We start from the raw sequence: 18,913 nt of genomic DNA, 5'->3' as shown, positions 1-18,913 counted from the left end.
CCTGACTCTCTGCAATAGTAGCAGAAACTGGGGATTTGGGTTTTGTTTAGGAGCCTTCATCTGCTGGATTTGAAGATTAAGAATTTTGGTGGTCTCCCGTTTAGTCATTCATTTAGCGTGCAAGAGAGCTAGTTTGTCAGATGAAATCTCAAGCGGACGCAGTTTCCCATTCTATTGTGGTCCTTTTTAGTAGAAGGGAAAGCTCCCAGTTCAGCTCATTAATAAACATAGAGTTGAAAATTTCTCAGGTGGCATCAACATGTGAAGGAAGACCAGAATTTTTTTTTAATTTGAATTTGACTTAATATTTATGAACAATTCACCGGATTTTTCTGTGCAGACCTGAATTTTGTTTCGATTAACAGGCTTTGAAAAAGCCCTAGGAATTGCTCAGTGAAGTTGCTTAGCAATAGCTCAAACCTGATCATATAGTAAGTTAGTGGGCTGGTCTCCCAGTCATTATTCTAGAGACATTTCAGGATTTTCCCAATTAGAAGTTTTCCTCCAGTGCTGGGCCTGGCTTTCACCAACATGTATATGAACTAGCTAATTTAAGCCAGGGAAACCTGTTTGGTAAATTTGAGTGATTATATTAAATTCCTCAGCAAATCTGTGAGGATCTTCCATTACTTTGGGAAAATCTTTGACAATGGCTTACAGTTCAGTATAAGGGAATATAAGAAATTAGAGGTTTAACCTCTGAATCCTGCTCAGAAGACTTAATTTTAAAGGGACAGGTTTTAACAATTTGAGAAGAACAGGGAACTGGGAGAGTTTCAGAAATGGGATAAGTTCCAGGAGAAAATCTGTATGAGGGAACCGAGGGCATGGAGGAGGCACCAGCAGTATAGAAGGGAGGCACGGAGGCAGAGTCTGTCCCCAGGAAGCCAAGGGACAGAGACAAGATGGTGCTGAGGGTGGAGGGCAAAGGTTGGTGCTGGAAACAGATGTTTGAGTCATTAGATGCGAAGAAATAACAGCAAAAGGTATTGAAGAAAAGCAAGCAGAACAGCAAGAAGAAAATCAGGCCAGAGTGGTGTCCTTGTCCTGAAGACCAAATGAAGAAAATGTTTCAAGAAGGAGATGGTGAAAGACTTCCCTAGTGGCTCAGTGGTAAAGAATCTGCCTGCTAATGCAGGAGACACGGGTTCAATCCCTGGTCTTGGAAGATCCCTGGAAGATGCCAAGGAGCAACTAAGGCCGTGCACCACAACTACTGAGACTGCGAGCCCTAGAGCCTGTGCTCTCCCGCAAGAGAAGCCACCGTAATGAGGAACCTGCACATGACAACGAAGAGTAGACCCAGCTCTCTGCAACTAGAAAAAGCCTGAGCAGCAGTGAAGACCCAGCAGAGTCAAAACATAAAAGTTTAATAAAAAAGGAGAGTGGTCAACTGAGATGATTGGATGACCTCACCTATTCAATGGACATGAACTTGGGCAAACTCCAGGAGATGGTGAGTGACAGGAAGGCCTGGCATGCTGCAGTCCATGAGGTCACAGAGTCGGACACGACTTGGTGACTGAACAGCAACTGAGCAGGCAGGAAGCTACTAGATCCCTGAGAGAAAGAATATACTTAGTGGAAATGGTGACAACGAGGGCTCTGGAGGTAAAATTTGCTTTTCCAACTATTGTGCCAGTATCAGTCTTGATTGCACAACTGTTTTGAACTGTCCTCCGAAACAAAGTAGTGCTGCTTTGGCATCAAGTTGTCTTAACACTGTCACTCCTGTGACTTGGGGGAACCTGACTGCTGCCTCATACCAAGTCATTTCCCCTTTACTGTGTTCCTGTGTTGATCACCTTTAAGAAGGGAGAATACTCAACACTCTAAAACTTAATAATGGTTTATTGAGATTATGTCTGTGAGGTCCATGGTAAATACGCAGATAACCACCTAGAGAAACACAAAGCAATACTTCTACTTTTAGCATTATTATTATCTTTAAATATGCCAAGCCTTTCCTTATTTTGTGAACACTTATTCAAAATAGGGAACTTTCTCAAATGAAAACCAATTTTTCTCTTTCTCTTCAGCCTCCTTGCTGCCCTATAGTTAGCCCCTAACAGTGAAACTAGGTCTGTTAAGTGTTATTTTCTGCTTTTTCCTTCCTGTCCTCTTATTCGCCCAGCTGTCTCAAGCCAGAACCTTGTAGGAAGAGAGTTATATTTCAGAAAACTGTTTACTCTGACATTTAAACAAGCTTCCATTTTGTTTTTCCATATTAGAATTTTTTCTCTTCCCCTTGTCCACTTCCAGCACTCTGTCTGACCTGTCATCTTTTCAGTTCATTCATTATTGTTAAGGTTTGCAGATTATACCAGAGGAAGGAGACAGATTTATAAACGTGTGTTCCTGGCCAGCTGTTTCAAGAGGAGGAATAACATTCTTATTATTATTGTATACCTGCTCTCTGTATACAGCTGTGCTCATCTGCCCTTGTTAATGAGGCACCTACTTCGAAGTCTTACCTTGTCTAGAAATAAATGGATTCTGCTCCTATTCAAATTGGTTATCCAGTAATCAGATCAGGTTATCACTGGGAGGAGACATCCATATGAATTCACTTTGCTAACAGCCAGAGAGAATTTTGCCCAATTGCTTTCTTAGGAGGTCTGTCTGTGTATATATACACACACACACACATACACACACAGAGCTGAATCACTTTGCTATATACTTGGAACTAACACAACATTGTAAATTATACTTCAGTTTAAAAAGTAAATATATGAGAGAAAAAAAATGGTTAAAAAAAAAAAATCCAATTGACTAAACCAAAGTTCTTTCCTGCCCTGATTTCATTAGATTGAGATTTTCTATTAGGATAATCTTTTTTTTTTCAGCTCCCTTGTCTGTTCTGGTTATATGATAGAGCATTCTAAAATATGATTCCAAAGAGAACAGGAGCATTAAAAAAGTACCCTTGATAAGGAATGACTGTTACTTACAGTCATTTAAATTTTTTAAAAACTCAGTACATTGGATAAATTCTATCCTGTATGTTGTAGTCAAAGAAAATATTATAAGTTGCAAAAATCAGAAACAAAGAGAAAAGAATATGAAAGATCAGTATGAGTCCTTAGGAAAAAAAAATAATGAAAGAAATGGCAGAAATTTAAAATATAATAGTAAAAGTGAAAATTTCCTAGAAGATGAAGGAAATCCCTTAGCATCAAAAGACAAAGAAATGGGAAGTAGGTTGGAAAGATAAGAGGATTAGTCTAGAAGGTCCAAATAGGAGTTCCAGTAAGCAAGAACAAGCAACAAGTATAACTAATAAGAAGACAGAAAATTAACAAGGATGTGCAAGATTTGAAAAACATTATCAATCAACTTGATCTATATAGGCTACCCAACAACTGCAGAACATACATTTTGAAATATTCTTTTCAAGCGCACATGGGATATTCTTCAAGATAGGCCATATTTTATACCTAAATTGATTCTCAATAAATTTAAGAGGATTGAAGTCATATGTAGTATGTTCTCTAACTACAGTAGAATTATATTAGAAATCAGAAACAAAAAGATCGTTGGAAAATTCCCAGGTATTTGAAAATTTGACAACACTTCTAAATAAACCCAGAATTTAAAAAAAAAGGGAAACTAGAAAATGTTTTGACCTGAATGATAATAAAAACATTAAAACTTGTGAAATGCAACTAAAGTGGGCTATGAGGGTAATTTATACCTTCAATGCTTATATTAGAAAAGAAAAAAAGATCTAAAACAGGTGTTGGCTAATGTTTTCTATAAAGGGCCAAATAGTAAATATTTTAGGCTTTGAGGGCCATATCATCTCTATGACTCACACTCAGCTCTGTCCGCCTTGAGGTGTGAAATCAGGCATAGACAGTGGGTAAATGAATAAATGTGGCTATGTTCCAATAAAACTTTTATTTCTGAGCAATATCTGAATTTCATATAATTTCAGATGACATAAAATATTATTCTTTATCATTTTTTTCTACCACTAAAAATGTAAAAACCATTCTTAGCTTGTTAAAGATACCTTTAAAATATTTCATGGTAGAATGTTTCATGATCTTGTGATAAGACATAAAAATCACAAACCATAAAGGAAAAGCTTAATATATTTTACTTCATTAAATATAAAACTAACCAAAAATAATTTAGAATTAAGGCAAAACAAACAAACAAAAAGTCCATGTCGGGGAATTCCCTGGAGATCCAGTGGTTAGTACTCCACTCTCGCTGACAAGGGCCCACGTTCAATCCCTGGTTGGGAAACTTAAGAAATCATTAAGCCATGCAGTGTGGCCAAGGGAAAAAAAAAAGGCAAACCAAACAAAAAAAGGTCCATGTCAGACATTTTATACCATGTTAAATTCCAGATGGATGAAAGAGTCAAATATAAAAATTCAAACCATAAAAATACTAGGAGAAGCCATAAGAAAAAAAAAAAACTGTTAATGAAGTGATGGACTGGGGAAAGCCTTTTGAAATATGACAAAAATTCTGAAGCCATAAAAGACAACCTAAAAGTAAAGAATTTCTGCCTAGCAATAACCACCATTAACAAGTAACAAATATTTGTTTTTGCGACCCCATGGACTACAGCACGCCAGGCTTCCCTGTCCATTGCCAACTCTCGGAGCTTGCTCAGACTCAGGTCCATCAAGTCAGTGATTCCATCCAACCATCTTATCCTCTGTCATCCCCTTCTCGTCCTGCCTTCAATCTTTCCCAGCATCAGGGTCTTTTCCAATGAGTCAGTTCTCCCCATCAGGTGGCCAAAGTATTAGAGCTTCATCATCAGTCCTTCCAATGAATATTCAGGACTGATTTCCTTTAGGACTGACTGGTTGGTTCTCCTTGCAGTCCAAGGGACTCTCAAGAGTCTTCTCCAACACCACAGTTCAAAAGCATTAATTCTTTGGCACTCAGCTTTCTTTATGGTCCAGCTCTCACATCCATACATGACTACTGGAAAAACCATCACTTTGACTAGACGGACCTTTGTGGGTAAAGTAATGTCTCTGCTTTTTAATACACTGTCTAGGTTTGTCATAGCTTTTCCTCCAAGGAGCAAGCGTCTTTTCATTTCATGGCTGCAGCTACCGTCTGCAGTGATTTTGGAACCCAAGAAAGTCTCTCACTGTTTCCATTGTTTCCCCATCTATTTGCCATGAAATGATGGGACCGGATGCCATGATCTTGGTTTTTTGAATATTGAGTTTTAAGCCAACTTTTTCACTCTCCTCTTTCACTTTCATCAGGAGACTCTTTAGTTCCTTTTTGCTTTCTGCCATAAAGGTGGTGTCATCTGCATATCTGAGGTTATTCATATTTCTCCCAGCAATCTTGATTCCAGCTTGTGCTTCATCAAGCCTGACATTTTGCATGATGTACTCTGCATATAAATTAAATAAGCAGGGTGCTAATATACAGCCTTGACATACACCTTTCCCAATTTTGAACCAGTCCATTGTTCCATGCCAAGTTCTAACTGTTGCTTCTTGACCTGCATACAGATTTCTCAGGAGGCAGGTAAAGTGGTCTGGTATTCCCATCTCTTTAAGAATTTTCCACAGTAAACAGTCACAAATAAGAAAAGACTATAATTCAGTAGAAAAATGAGCAAAGGATATGAACAGACACTCCACTAAAAAGGAAATACAGATGTTTCATGCAGGTATCATAATGAAATGATATACAAACTGATAATAAAAAACATGACATTAAAAGTACGTAAAACACTGTCTCCTATCAGACTGGCGAAACCAACAAAGTCTGAGAACACTGTATTGCCAAAGGGAAAGAATAACAAGTGTTCTCATGCACTAATGGGTTTATAAATTAGTACATCCTCTTTGAGGAAAAATTGGAAGTATTTATGAGAAATCCGAATACAAATACTCTGTGAGTAGCAGTTTTACTTATGGGAATTTACCTTACAGACATATTCTATAATATGTAACATAAAGCATGTGTTCAAGATTAGTTATTCAGCGTTATTTGTAGTTGCAGAAGAGTGAAGCAACCCAAATGTTCATCAACAGGGAAGTGGTCAAATCAATGATGGTGCAGTTTGAAATCATGCATATGTAGCCATTGAAAAGAATGAAGTAGTTCTATGTGTGATCATATAGAATGATCCAAAATATATGGTTACATGGGAAATGTGTATAATATTGGTGTACACTGCTACCATTTGAGGAAGAATATATAAACATATTTGCTTATAAATATATAAACTACCTCTAGAGGAATCCATGGATATCCATGGATGTTTCTGAGTAGGGGACCCGAAAAGTTGAAGAATAGTGACAGGAAGAACACTTCATTTTATCTTGGGTTTGTTTGCTCTTTTTTTTTTTTTTTTGGCTACCTTTTAAATTTTGGAATGTGGCTGTATTATTTATTCAAAACCATTTTAAAATAAAATGAACATGTCAGGAATGTTCATTATGATGTCATTTAGAGTGAAAATGTGCAAGAAACATCTAAATTTTCATCAATAGGATGTATAAATTGTGGTCAAGTCATGCAGTGACATACTTGAGCACCGTTAAAACAAATGGGTTAAGCTCTTCATGTCAACACTGATATATCTCAAATTTGTAATGTTGTGAGAGAGGTAAGTTATACAACCAGCATGATCCCATCATTGGCAGGTTTGAAAATACAGTAAACAATGCTTTTCAGCTATGATATTTTGTTCTTTAAAAAAGAAATTTGTTGCAAGTATAGCATAAAATCTTATAAATCCATTGAGCTGCTCCATGGGCACATGAAGTTTTTAAGTTAACCTTTGTATTTTTTAGTGTATTTGAAATGCTGCATAGTTTTTTAAAAGTTAGGAAAATGTACCTTCACTGGACCATGGAATCTTTGCAAATGCTCCCATCCTAAGGGCCCCTGGTAGTGGTGTAGGCAGTTCCCGTGGAACTCTTCCAGCCTAATGCTGTTTGGCCCGTTGGGACATAACAGCACCCCCTAAACCCTCCTACAAGAGCTAGAATGCTACTCAGACGGAAAACACTCTTCTCAGTGGCCAGCAGCATTCCTTCTGTGTGTATCTGAGTCTTCTTGTCTTTCAGGGATGTTAGTGGTGAATGTAACGTGGAGAAACAAGACTTACGTAGGTACACTTCTTGACTGCACACGGCATGATTGGGCACCCCCAAGGTAAGCACGCTACAGCCTCTGTCTGAACCACCCTTATCAGTAATCTCTCATACCTTTATCTTGTTAGAGTTGGATAGCTTTTAAAGGACACTCAGCTTTTAAAGGACAGTATGGTATAAAAACAAAGGAAGGCATCGTATTCATCTGGCATTCAAGAAGAATAAATCAGTTAGGTGTTGGTTTGGGTAGGAATGGTGAGGAGATCCTGTTTAAGCCTTTATCTAGAATGACTGAATTCTGGCTTCTACCTAAAGTCATCTCGAGACCAAGGTCAGAATCTGACTGTGGGGGAACAAGCATTCATTGATGATATTTTCTGATAGTAGCTATCTCTCAGAAGTTAAAACTCAAGAACATTTTCAGTTTCATAAGCTCCTTTAGACAATCTGGATTTCACAGAGACCTTTCAAGTTGCGGTTGGCCATAAGACTGATATTTCTGTGAATTTCAGCTAGTTCTTATTATTAATTTCCAGTTCATCAGGGTTGGGGGAACCCAAATCTCAGGGAATAATGTATAGCTAGCATGAGGTAACATCCTAGAAGCTCACCAGTAATGCAGTTAGCATGTTTTCAGAAGTTTCTTTAACAAATATTCATTGAAAATGATAGTTACCATTTGGACAGTTCTTCTGGAGGCTGCAGCTAACCTGGTTTGAAGGTAGCTTCTTTTCTTAATAATATCTTGTTGTGTTTGTCATTTGCCAAGGTTCTGTGACTCTCCCACCAGTGACTTGGAAATGCGCAATGGTCGGGGTAGAGGCAAACGCATGCGTCCCAACAGTAACACGCCTGTCAATGAGACAGCCACAGCCTCTGACAGCAAAGGGACCAGCAGCAGCAGCAAAACCCGAGCGGGAGCCAATAGCAAAGGCCGTCGGGGCAGCCAGAATTCTTCAGAACATCGCCCACCTGCCAGTAGCACCTCCGAGGATGTCAAGGCCAGCCCTTCCTCAGCTAATAAGCGGAAAAACAAACCCCTTTCAGACATGGAGCTGAATTCTAGCTCAGAGGACTCCAAAGGGAGCAAACGTGTCCGTACGAATTCCATGGGCTCAGCCACTGGCCCCCTCCCTGGGACCAAGGTGGAACCCACTGTTCTAGACAGAAATTGTCCTTCCCCAGTCCTGATTGATTGTCCCCACCCTAACTGCAACAAAAAGTACAAGCACATCAATGGACTTAAGTACCACCAAGCTCATGCCCATACAGATGACGACAGCAAGCCAGAAGCAGACGGAGACAGTGAGTACGGAGAGGAGCCCGCCCTCCATGCAGATCTCGGGAGCTGCAATGGCGCATCTGTCTCACAGAAGGGTTCCCTATCCCCTGCCCGGTCAGCTACCCCCAAAGTTCGGCTCGTGGAGCCCCATAGCCCTTCTCCTTCAAGCAAATTCAGCACAAAAGGCCTCTGTAAGAAAAAGTTGAGTGGGGAAGGGGACACAGATCTTGGGGCCTTATCCAATGATGGCTCTGATGATGGACCCTCAGTAATGGATGAAACAAGCAATGATGCTTTTGATTCTTTGGAAAGAAAGTGTATGGAAAAGGAAAAATGTAAAAAGCCCTCTAGTTTGAAACCTGAAAAGATTCCTTCCAAAAGTTTAAAGTCAGCCCGGCCCATCGCCCCTGCCATTCCCCCACAGCAAATTTATACCTTCCAGACAGCCACCTTCACGGCAGCAAGCCCAGGCTCCTCCTCAGGCTTGACCACCACTGTGGTCCAGGCCATGCCCAACAGCCCCCAACTGAAGCCCATTCAGCCCAAGCCCACTGTGATGGGAGAACCTTTCACAGTCAACCCTGCCTTGACTCCAGCCAAGGACAAGAAAAAGAAAGAGAAAAAAAAGAAGGAATCTTCAAAAGGAACTTGAAAGTCCTCTGACCCCTGGGAAGGTATGTCGAGCAGAAGAAGGCAAAAGCCCATTCAGGGAATCATCGGGAGATGGGATGAAAATGGAGGGCCTCCTGAATGGCTCCTCAGACCCCCACCAGAGCCGACTGGCCAGCATCAAGGCAGAAGCTGACAAGATCTACAGCTTCACAGACAATGCTCCCAGCCCTTCAATTGGAGGCAGTAGCCGCCTAGATAGCACTACCCCTACCCAGCCCATGACCCCGTTACACGTAGTGACCCAGAATGGAGCTGAAGCCAGCTCAGTCAAAACCAACAGCCCTGCATACTCTGACATTTCTGATGCTGGGGAGGATGGAGAGGGCAAAGTGGACAGCGTCAAATCCAAGGACCCTGAACAGCTGGTCAAGGAAGGGGCCAAGAAAACTCTCTTCCCCCCTCAGCCACAAAGCAAAGACTCACCATATTACCAAGGCTTTGAAAGTTACTACTCTCCAAGCTACGCACAGTCCAGCCCAGGGGCTCTGAACCCCAGCAGCCAGGCAGGAGTGGAGAGCCAGGCTCTGAAGACAAAAAAGGATGAGGAACCTGAGACCATAGAGGGAAAAGTGAAGAATGATGTCTGTGAAGAAAAGAAGCCTGAGCTGAGCAGTTCCAGCCAGCAGCCCTCCGTCATCCAGCAGCGTCCCAACATGTACATGCAGTCCCTGTACTACAACCAGTATGCCTACGTGCCGCCCTACGGCTACAGCGACCAGAGCTACCACACCCACCTCCTGAGCACCAACTCCGCTTACCGACAGCAGTACGAAGAGCAGCAGAAACGGCAGAGCTTGGAGCAGCAGCAGCGAGGACTGGACAAGAAGGCCGAGATGGGCCTGAAGGAGCGGGAGGCAGCCCTCAAGGAAGACTGGAAGCAAAAGCCGTCAATTCCACCAACTCTCACTAAGGCCCCCAGCCTCACGGACCTGGTGAAGTCAGGACCCAGCAAGGCGAAGGAGCCAGGGGCGGATCCTGCCAAGTCAGTCATTATTCCCAAGTTAGATGACTCCTCCAAACTCCCCAGCCAGGCCCCAGAAGGACTTAAAGTAAAGCTGAGTGAGGCCAGCCACCTAGGCAAGGAGACTTCTGAGGCCAAGACAGGTGCCGACTGTGGCCGACAGGCAGAGGTGGATCCAATACTCTGGTACCGACAGGTAACTGTTTTGGAAGGAAATGGAAATACTGTTGGATAGTCTTTCTCTCTTCCTCATAAATCAGGGCCGTCCTTATGTAAGGAATCAACATAGTACAGATAGCAGGAGAAGAAGTCTATAATGTTAGGGATTCTTTACTTTTGTAAATCATTTTAATGTTTTTTTAAAAGCACTTTTTACACCAGTGAAAGAGGTTTTTCCCATTTAACAAGCGAGGCCCAGGTAAGTTAGCTTGATTTGTCTGGAGGTACTCAAGACTTCACCAGCAGAGCCAGAACCGGAACCAGGTATCTAGTGAAGCCTAATCATGTCTCGTCCGCTGTGTGGTTCCCACGGAATGAGGAAAGGTGGTCTCTCCAGTTTTTAAAGTAGGCGGAAGCACACTACTCAGACGGAAAAGATTTTATAGGCAGAGTTAGAACTAAGAGCTTGGTCTTACTTGTTTCTCTGTTCATGAGGCTTAGGAAGGCCCCCTTTGGTGCCGCAGTTAGCCCGCCCTCCCTGAGCGGAGCGGCTCGTACAGTTCCCTGCCCCCAAACTTGCTCTGAAGAAGGGAAACCACCTCAGTATCCTTGGAGCAGAAACAGCTTCTTCCAGTCACTCCCCTCAAATGCTTGTTTTCTCATAGAGAAGACCCCCCCCAGTGGATTTTCCCTATCTTTCCCCACATTTTATAGCCTTTTGTTGGGGGGAGGGGACAGGCATTTAAGCAGGAGGGACCATACTTGATTTTGAACGAAGATCGGTAGAGGCCAAGATCCCGCAGTGCTCCAGGAGTCTGGTGTTGTCTGCTCTGCACTGGTGTTTCTATTGGGACCTTGGGCTTGAAATCTCTCTCTCTCATCTGTACAACACTCATGTCATTCTGTGATTGTTGCAGGAAGCAGAGCCCCGGATGTGGACGTATGTCTATCCTGCCAAGTACTCGGACATCAAGCCAGAGGATGAGCGGTGGAAAGAGGAGCGGGACCGCAAACTGAAGGAGGAAAGGAGTCGGAGTAAGGACTCTGTTCCCAAGGAGGATGGGAAGGAAAGCACAAGCAGTGACTGCAAGCTGCCCACATCAGAGGAACCCCGCCTTGGGGGCAAGGAGCCCCGACCCAGTGTCCACGTGCCTGTGTCCTCCCCCCTCACGCAGCACCAGCCCTACATCCCCTACATGCACGGCTACTCCTACAGCCAGTCCTATGACCCCAGCCACCCCAGCTACCGTGGCATGCCTGCCGTGATGATGCAGAACTACCCAGGTACCGTACCACAGCCCCGCTGCTGCTCTGGTCACTGGGGAGGGAAACGAAGCAGATTTCAAATCCAGTTTTCTTGCTCAGCTTCCTTGCTAAGGCTACTGAGGCTCAGGTAGATGGTAACTCTGATGTGAATGTGGTATTGTGGTCACTCCAACCCTGAGCTCCTTGAGTGACCCCGGCTTACAGTCTGTGGGACCACGCCTTCCTCCCTTGCACCAGGTGGAGGGTTGACTCTGCAGTCAGTTTTCATGGATAACTGAAGGCAAAACCCCGTCTACCAGAGGCATCTTCCCTCAGCTGGGATTTTCCAAACACATACTTTAAGGACTTAACCACTGGCGGTCCAGCTGTTAAGACTCCGCTTCCACTGCAGGGGGCGTGGGTTCCATCTTGGTCAGGGAACTAAGATGCCTTGGGGTATGGCCAAAAGAAAACCACATACTCTATATTTTGCCACGTGCTAGACACTGGGGGGAATATAAAAGAAATAGAGAAGACTACTCCAGTCCCCTCAAGGAGCTCACAACTTAACTGCAGCAGGAGAGACACATGGAACAAAGTGAAATTCACATCAGGAGAATGCATGTGTTCATTTGCAAGATCATGTTTAGCATAAAGTTAGCAGGCAGTCAGGGAGGGGAGGTCCAGTGAGGGAAAGGTTCAGTTTGGGAAAAATAAGCTCTTATACTGCCATGAAGTATAGAGGAGGGGAGGGCAGCACAGAGTAGGAGTTTAAGTGTTTTTGAACTAGTCAGAAGAAAATGCTTCCTTTACTCACTGATCTCTGTTGCCTGAAGAGCCCTTCTTTCACTTTTTGGAGCTCCCACCTCACTGTAGAAAAGCAGCTCACAGTCTTGATATTGACGTTTTAAGGCAGATTCTAAGTAGGACATGTGAGCTTTTCAAACAGAAATAGGAAATTGTCTCTTCCTGCAGTATGCCTTTCTCCTGTTACCCCAGTCCTGTATAAAAACAGTAGTTCCATTTGATGAGTACTTGCTTTAGGCCAGGCACTGGACTATGTGATTCATGTACATTATCTCATTTAATCCTGTCACCCTGTGAAATCAGTATTAGTGTCTTCATGTTGATGGTCAAGAAGTTGAACCTCAGAAGGTTAATTTGAGCTAATGAACTTGTTCATTTGTTCAGAGGTACCCAACTGGTAAGTCTCAGAGGTCAGATTTGAGCCCGAGGACATGACTTCAAATCCAGTGACCTTTCTAATCCTATGATTGTAGCACCTCTTGGAGATGAATCTGAGACTTGAGCTCTAAGGAAGTTGATTCCACAGAAACTGAGGGCCATGTTCCTAATATCCCTTAGCTGTCTGCCTCCAGAGCTCAGAAGAGGAAGGACACACTCTCAGCCTGAGGACACTGTGGTGGAGCATCCCTCAGCCTGAGCCTTGCCAGGCTCGCTCAAGCGGAGTCTCTCCTGCCTCTCCCACCTCTCTGACTGCTTTATTTCTCTCTCCCAGGTTCCTACCTGCCTTCCAGCTATTCTTTCTCCCCATATGGCAGCAAGGTCTCGGGGGGTGAAGATGCTGACAAGGCCCGAGCCAGCCCCAGCGTCAGTTGTAAATCCAGCTCAGAGTCCAAAGCCCTGGACATCTTGCAGCAGCATGCCAGTCACTACAAGAGCAAGTCTCCCACGGTAAGGGACGCGCAGAGACACTGGCCATTGTCAGAGACCAGGAAGGGTAGAGCCAGGGTCTGGGAGAAGGTGGGCTGGCTCGAGTCCCAACAACAGTGTGGTGTGGCCGACCTGACCTGAGCTCCCCCAGGCACCTCCTTGATTCTTGGGTGTCCTGCATCTCTAAGGAGTCAAAGTGTGGGCTCGGGGCATCTTGCTTTCATGTGTGTGCCTCACAGTAGAGCTTTTGTGTCTGCTTTCCTTTCCAGATAAGTGATAAAACTTCTCAGGAGAGAGATCGGGGAGGCTGTGGGGTGGTTGGGGGTGGTGGCAGCTGTAGCAGCGTCGGGGGAGCAGGCGGGGGTGAAAGGAGTGTTGACCGGCCCCGCACCTCCCCTTCTCAGCGCCTGATGTCCACGCACCATCACCACCACCACCTGGGGTACTCACTGCTCCCAGCACAGTACAACTTACCCTATGCAGCAGGTAAGCCTCGTCTCCCCACTGCCATCCAGTAGCATTGCCATAGCAGGGGGCCCTGGCAAGAAGCCCCTCCTCCTTTTCTTACCCTTGAGCCTCCAATCTGTCCAGAATCCTAGCCTCCTGCAGACAATCAGTATAATCATAACATTTACTTCCTCCCTTGGAGCTCAGGGATTCTCAAACTCCTCCAGAAAATTGACTTTGATATTCAGAAGAATAAGCAGCAGGTGTTCCCACAGCCAAAGAGTAACAAGCAACTGAAAAACAGAGCCTGACTGTCTATCCCCAGCTGCTATATCTGGCCAAGTATCAGATTTTCTTCTGTCAGCACCCAAAAACTCAGTGGAGCTAGGCATTGAAGAAACTCCTCCCAGCTGGCAGAGAGAGCAAGTACTGCACTAACCTGTCCTCCTCCTCACTCAGGGCTTTCTTCTACAGCCATTGTTGCCAGCCAGCAAGGCTCGACTCCTTCACTCTACCCACCCCCCCGGAGGTGAGAATGGTGAGTAACTTTTTAACTCAGAGAGACAACACAGAGAGAGCAGGGATAGTTGATACCTGGATCACAGAATCCCTGTGGAGCCTCAGTGAAGGCCATCTCTGGGCTGCGGTCTGGAAATGGAGCAGCCCAGGCCAAGCCTCTTGTTTAAGTTTCCCGGGAGCCTCGGAGAGGGGCTGTGGCCACGCGCCTCCCATAGGGACCAGGACCGGCCTCCCCTGCAGCTCATTTTCTTGGAGCGCCACCTTGTGGTGCTCTTACCAGCCGGTTGAGCACCCGGTTCTCTGTCCATGTTTCCCTTGCAGAACACCAAGTGCCCGGATAAAGTCAGCCTCACGGGCCCGGACTGGCTTACCCAAGGAGGTGCTGGAGGTGCCGTTTAGACATCAGTTAAATGGTGTTGATCATCCTGTTTGCCGTTCCCACCATGACTGAAGGCAGACCCCCGGACTCCCCGACCCTCCCTCTTCCTCAGGAGCTGGAGAGCTGGTACTTAGCAAAAATATTTATTCTCTTGGCCACGGCCGTGACTGTCGTGGCCTCTGTGGAGATGAAGGCACGGGGAGCGACCAGGGGAACATGGCCTCAGCCCAGAGAAGCCACTGCTCCGTTCCCCAAGCCCCGGTAAGCCGCCGGAGCAGCACCACCCCCCAGGGAGGGCCCCCCAGCACTGGGCAAGGTCTGAAGACAGCACAGCAGCCATACCCCTCACCATCATTACCACCATCACCAGACCCTGCATCTCCCCAGTGGTTTGGGCCCTGGGAACTGGCAGCACGTGGAGGAATTAGAATCTCAGGAAAGAAATTCGGGGCTGTTTTCTCTGCAGTTGTGAAAACAAGGTCTTCAAACGTGAAGACTTCTCCCCTCTCACATGAGCACATGTAAACGCTCAGAGCCCAGCCTGGAAAGGGAGACCAAGGCATCTGCCCACCGTGGCCTTGGGCTGCCTGTCAGGCAGAGGGCCGGAGTCCCAAGGCCAGCGCCGGGCTCCCCGGGGATTCCAGGCGAGAGCTGGAGCATGAACGGAGTCTGTGAACAAGACGCTGCATCCCACCAAGTCCTGCTGCTGCTTAGCCTCCCCCTTGCCCTTTCCTCATCTCCCTCCCGACCCCTTGGTGCCTTTCCCAGGGGCATCTCATCTCTCTTCTTCTTTTCTACTGCTTGGCTTTTAAGACTCAGGCAGGTAAAATCGTATTCCCCCAGCATGGGGAGCTTTGGAGTCTGCCAGGAGGCAGGCCCTGGGACCGCCTAGCCCTCTGAGAGATGTCCTGTCCAAGCAGCTATCCAAGTGTCGGCCTCATCAAGGGGTCCAATTCTGTCCAGCCCAGTTTCTCTGTACACAACCACACGACTTCCTATAGCTCAGCCTGTAGCCCCACGCGTGCCAATATGAGCCGTGTTTCTTTGTAACACACGTTTTTGTTTTAGGGAACACTGCACCTTGGAGGGTGTCCGTCTGTCCCTTAGACCCTAGGACAACACATGCAAGCCATTACTCCTCAGAGCCACCGGGTGTAGTCAGTGGAGCTGTGCTCTGAGGCAGAGGCAGTTCTCTGCTCTCCTTAGAGATGCAGTCCAGTCCAGGCTTTATGCTGTTTGTCCTGGGAAAGTGACAATGATCTGGTAGCTTTACTACAGTTGCTTCTTCCCCAAGGTGTGGGGAGCTTTAGCTCTTACTTTGTTTTTGAGATATCATCCCTTTGTCCTCCTCTCCTGTCTTCCCTTGACCCTCTGGATTGAGAGATGAAGACTTACAGACACCAACCTAGGTTAGAGACGAGTCTTTGTGACCAGAGTGCCAAAAATGACCATTTAAGAGCAGGGACTTGGCTCTGACAGTGTGGGGCATGGAGATGGAAGACAGTAAGCACAACGCCCAGCAGAGGCTACTTTCCAAGATCCCCGGAGCCCTATTCTAGAGAGGCTTAGGGTCTTTTGCCCAAGAGGGGCCCCTCTGATCTATAGACCTTTCCTCTAGGTTCCCATGTCCTTGTTTTTGTTCAAGTTGAGTTCTGAGCCCTCTCCCAAGCCCCGCTGACTTAGACCTCTTAGTAGGCCCTTGAGCAGCCTCCCTGTCCCCCCCAGTCCTTCTGCCCCCCGCTGTCCTTTCGGGCCGTGCTCTGAGCAGTGACTTCCCTTTTACCCATGGAAGTCGTGGGTGTGGACACCTTCACCCCACCTCACCTGAGTCGTCCCCACCCAAAAGATGGCTCTGAATTTCAGCCTGCTTATGCCCTCCCGGCTCCTGTTGGGTGGAGTCATGGGCCCATCTCTGTTCCTGTTTGTTTTTAAATATTGTTGTGTGTTTTGTATCTGTGGCGCTGTCTTACAGCGTGCTCTGTACATATTGTGAAGAAACCGTTTGGAGTAATTTTCTTTTCCGTTGGGCAGGCATAGCCCGGGATTCCTGCCCTTTCCACTTTGTTCTGTAACAGAGAAGAGGAACTTCTGTATTAGCAGGGCAGCCTTGGGTTCTGCAGAAGGGAACAGCTTTTTTTCTCTTTTTCTCCCCCTTAAAAAAATTTGGCTTTTTGATCCTTACATCCTGAAAAGCAGGAGCTGAACTGCCCAGAAGAGCAGGTGAGAGCATCAATGGCAGAACAGCACTGCCCATTTCCTGATCCTCCTGGTCCCTGACCCTTGCCAGGCCCGTCGTCCCTCCCTGAAGTAACATGAAGCAGCAGCAGTGACGGGTGAAACAGAGCCTTGAGGAGCACTGAGTGAAGGGCTTGCTGTCCACCTCTAGCCTCTCCCCCTGGGGAGGAGGACCACAGGTGGGGAACCCATGGCACTGGCAACCCAGTCATAGGGATGAGACTCTCAAGGATCCCCACCCTACTTCACCCCAGCAAAGGCTGGATGAGTTTGCTGCTAAGGGCCAAGGTCACCAGACCAAGGCTCTGTCTGAGCTATCCCTGGCCCAGTTCTCTTGACAGGCACGGCTCATCCAAGCCCCACAGAGAAGCTGGAGGGAGGCAGCCTCGTGCCTAAGTAGGACAGCCAAGGCTTGGAGACCTGCTCTTTAGGACTCAAATCTGCTTCCTCCTCATTTAAGTTGTGCCAGTTCCCTTCATCCCCTTTCCTTGCCTGTACATGTATGTATACATGTATGTTTCCTTCTCTTACCTCACCCCCTCCACACATCTCAAGGTCAACGGACCACATGCAGAAGGCTTAAGAGGGCACCCATGAAATGAAATGATGCTTCTTGAATCTCTTCTCTCCAGGCTCCAAGGTGGGGGTGGGAGGGCTTGGTCTTGGGAGCGGGAGGAAAAGGCTACAGAAGGGCTAGTGTCATTGTATATGGGCCACTTGTTACCCCACACACCTTATCACCATCTCAAGTGTCTACTCCGATGCCCCCAAGATTCAACTGGGCAGCTAGCTGGCCCCTAATTCTGGGCCTTCGTTATTTGTTTTATTATTAGGGCATCCCAGGAAGCTTTCTGCTGATCCTCTGCCATGGGCCCCTTCTGGGATCGAGCCCCTCCCAGGCCCCGTCCCCAGCCCCTCCTGCCCCAGCCCACCCGCTTGCCTTGGTGCTCAGCCCCCCATTGGGAGCAGGTTGGGGCGAGCTGGAGGCCCGGGCTGGAGGGGCAGTGTTGCTGTTCATAGCTTTTGTTCCATTGGCGTTGCTCTGTTGGATTTAATTTCAGTCTTCCTGATTCTTCCCTTCTGTAAAGTGTACATTACCAAGTTCCTTGTTTTTTTATATATATATATAAATATATATATATACAAACTGTACTCTTTTTGCCTTTGTACATTCAGGCAAGAAGAGAAAATAAATCTTTTTAAGAGACAATCACAAATCTGTGAGGGCTGCTGGTTATTTCTCCCGGAGTCTGCTGCTGAGCTGCCTCGCCCCTCCTCATCTTCCGCCCTCCCTCAGCTCCCCGATCTTCTGGTCCTGCTCCATACGCACCCTCAGCTCCACCTTCCCTGGCTGATGGCATGCTGTTGAGTCCAGTGTCCAGACTACATGCCCTGCAGCCCTTCCCTGGCCTGGCCGCGGGCTTTCCCAGGAGCTTTATCCTGGGCCCTGGCCTCTCCTGTCGCCCCGCGCCAACCGTCCCGCCCCCATGGATCCCATTCACCAAAGTGGCTTTGGACACTCACCAGTGAGTGGCTTTCACACTCGCTGTGAAACTATGCAGCTGGGAGCTAAGAGTTTGCACTACTTAAACCTGCCTGGGAGTTAGACGATTTTTAGGAATGAGTGGGAAACTGAACACTCCCCTAGATGCTTGTCACCAGAGTTGCTCTGACTAGAGCCCAGAGCATCATGCTTGGCCGGTGGACTGCATCAGAACAAGGGCTACGGGCTTATGGGTCAAGAGCATTTGATCAGAATTTCAAAGGGCAGTACATTCAGAAAGGCAGCCCAACCAAACCATTGTTCCACCTCTTGAACTTTCTCCCTTCCCTCTAATTTCCTCCTCCTCCTCCCCTTTTTTCCTTTTCTCCTTCCTTTTCTTAATTGGCTTTGGAACTGAAGTATATTTTTAAATTATTTGTTGTATTTATTGAATAAAGTTTTTAATGTCCCTGTTCTTAAATTTAGACTTAGTTTGCCTTTCACATATCTCCCCTTCCAGCTCCACCCTCCCACTCCCAAGATACTTCACCTTCTAAGTTGTTTTAACTGGAGTACAGAATTTGGATACCGTATTTCGGTCCTGCCAGTGGTCTCACCTAGCAAAAGTGTTTTTATTTTTGAAAGAGAAATAAACCTGAGTTGAGTGCCCAGGTTTCCAATTCAGCCTGACTCTGGTTGGTAGAGAGGATCTGCCAGCAGATGGCAGCAAAGTCCCAGGTGTGTTTCCTGTCCACTCTGC

The 18,913-nt window shown here is 46.2% G+C and overlaps 1 protein-coding gene across 1 annotated transcript in view; it reads left to right on the top strand.

The window, feature by feature from the left end:
* ZNF609 (zinc finger protein 609) overlaps nt 1-18,638 on the top strand; it is a 201,783-nt gene extending 183,145 nt beyond the window's left edge. The window contains 8 exon segments of the mRNA NM_001193023.3: nt 7,071-7,158; nt 7,867-9,021; nt 9,023-10,208; nt 11,089-11,455; nt 12,936-13,111; nt 13,360-13,576; nt 13,997-14,075; nt 14,378-18,638. Coding sequence (NP_001179952.1) covers nt 7,071-7,158; nt 7,867-9,021; nt 9,023-10,208; nt 11,089-11,455; nt 12,936-13,111; nt 13,360-13,576; nt 13,997-14,070 — 3,263 coding nt within the window. The 3' untranslated portion in view covers nt 14,071-14,075; nt 14,378-18,638.
* The last annotated feature ends 275 nt before the right edge of the window (nt 18,639-18,913 follow it).

This window comes from Bos taurus, chromosome 10 (assembly GCF_002263795.3).
Source record: "Bos taurus isolate L1 Dominette 01449 registration number 42190680 breed Hereford chromosome 10, ARS-UCD2.0, whole genome shotgun sequence".
Lineage (NCBI taxonomy): Eukaryota > Metazoa > Chordata > Mammalia > Artiodactyla > Bovidae > Bos > Bos taurus.
The sequence above is the reverse complement of the archived record's forward strand: the minus strand, read 5'-3'. Positions and strand labels throughout refer to the sequence as shown.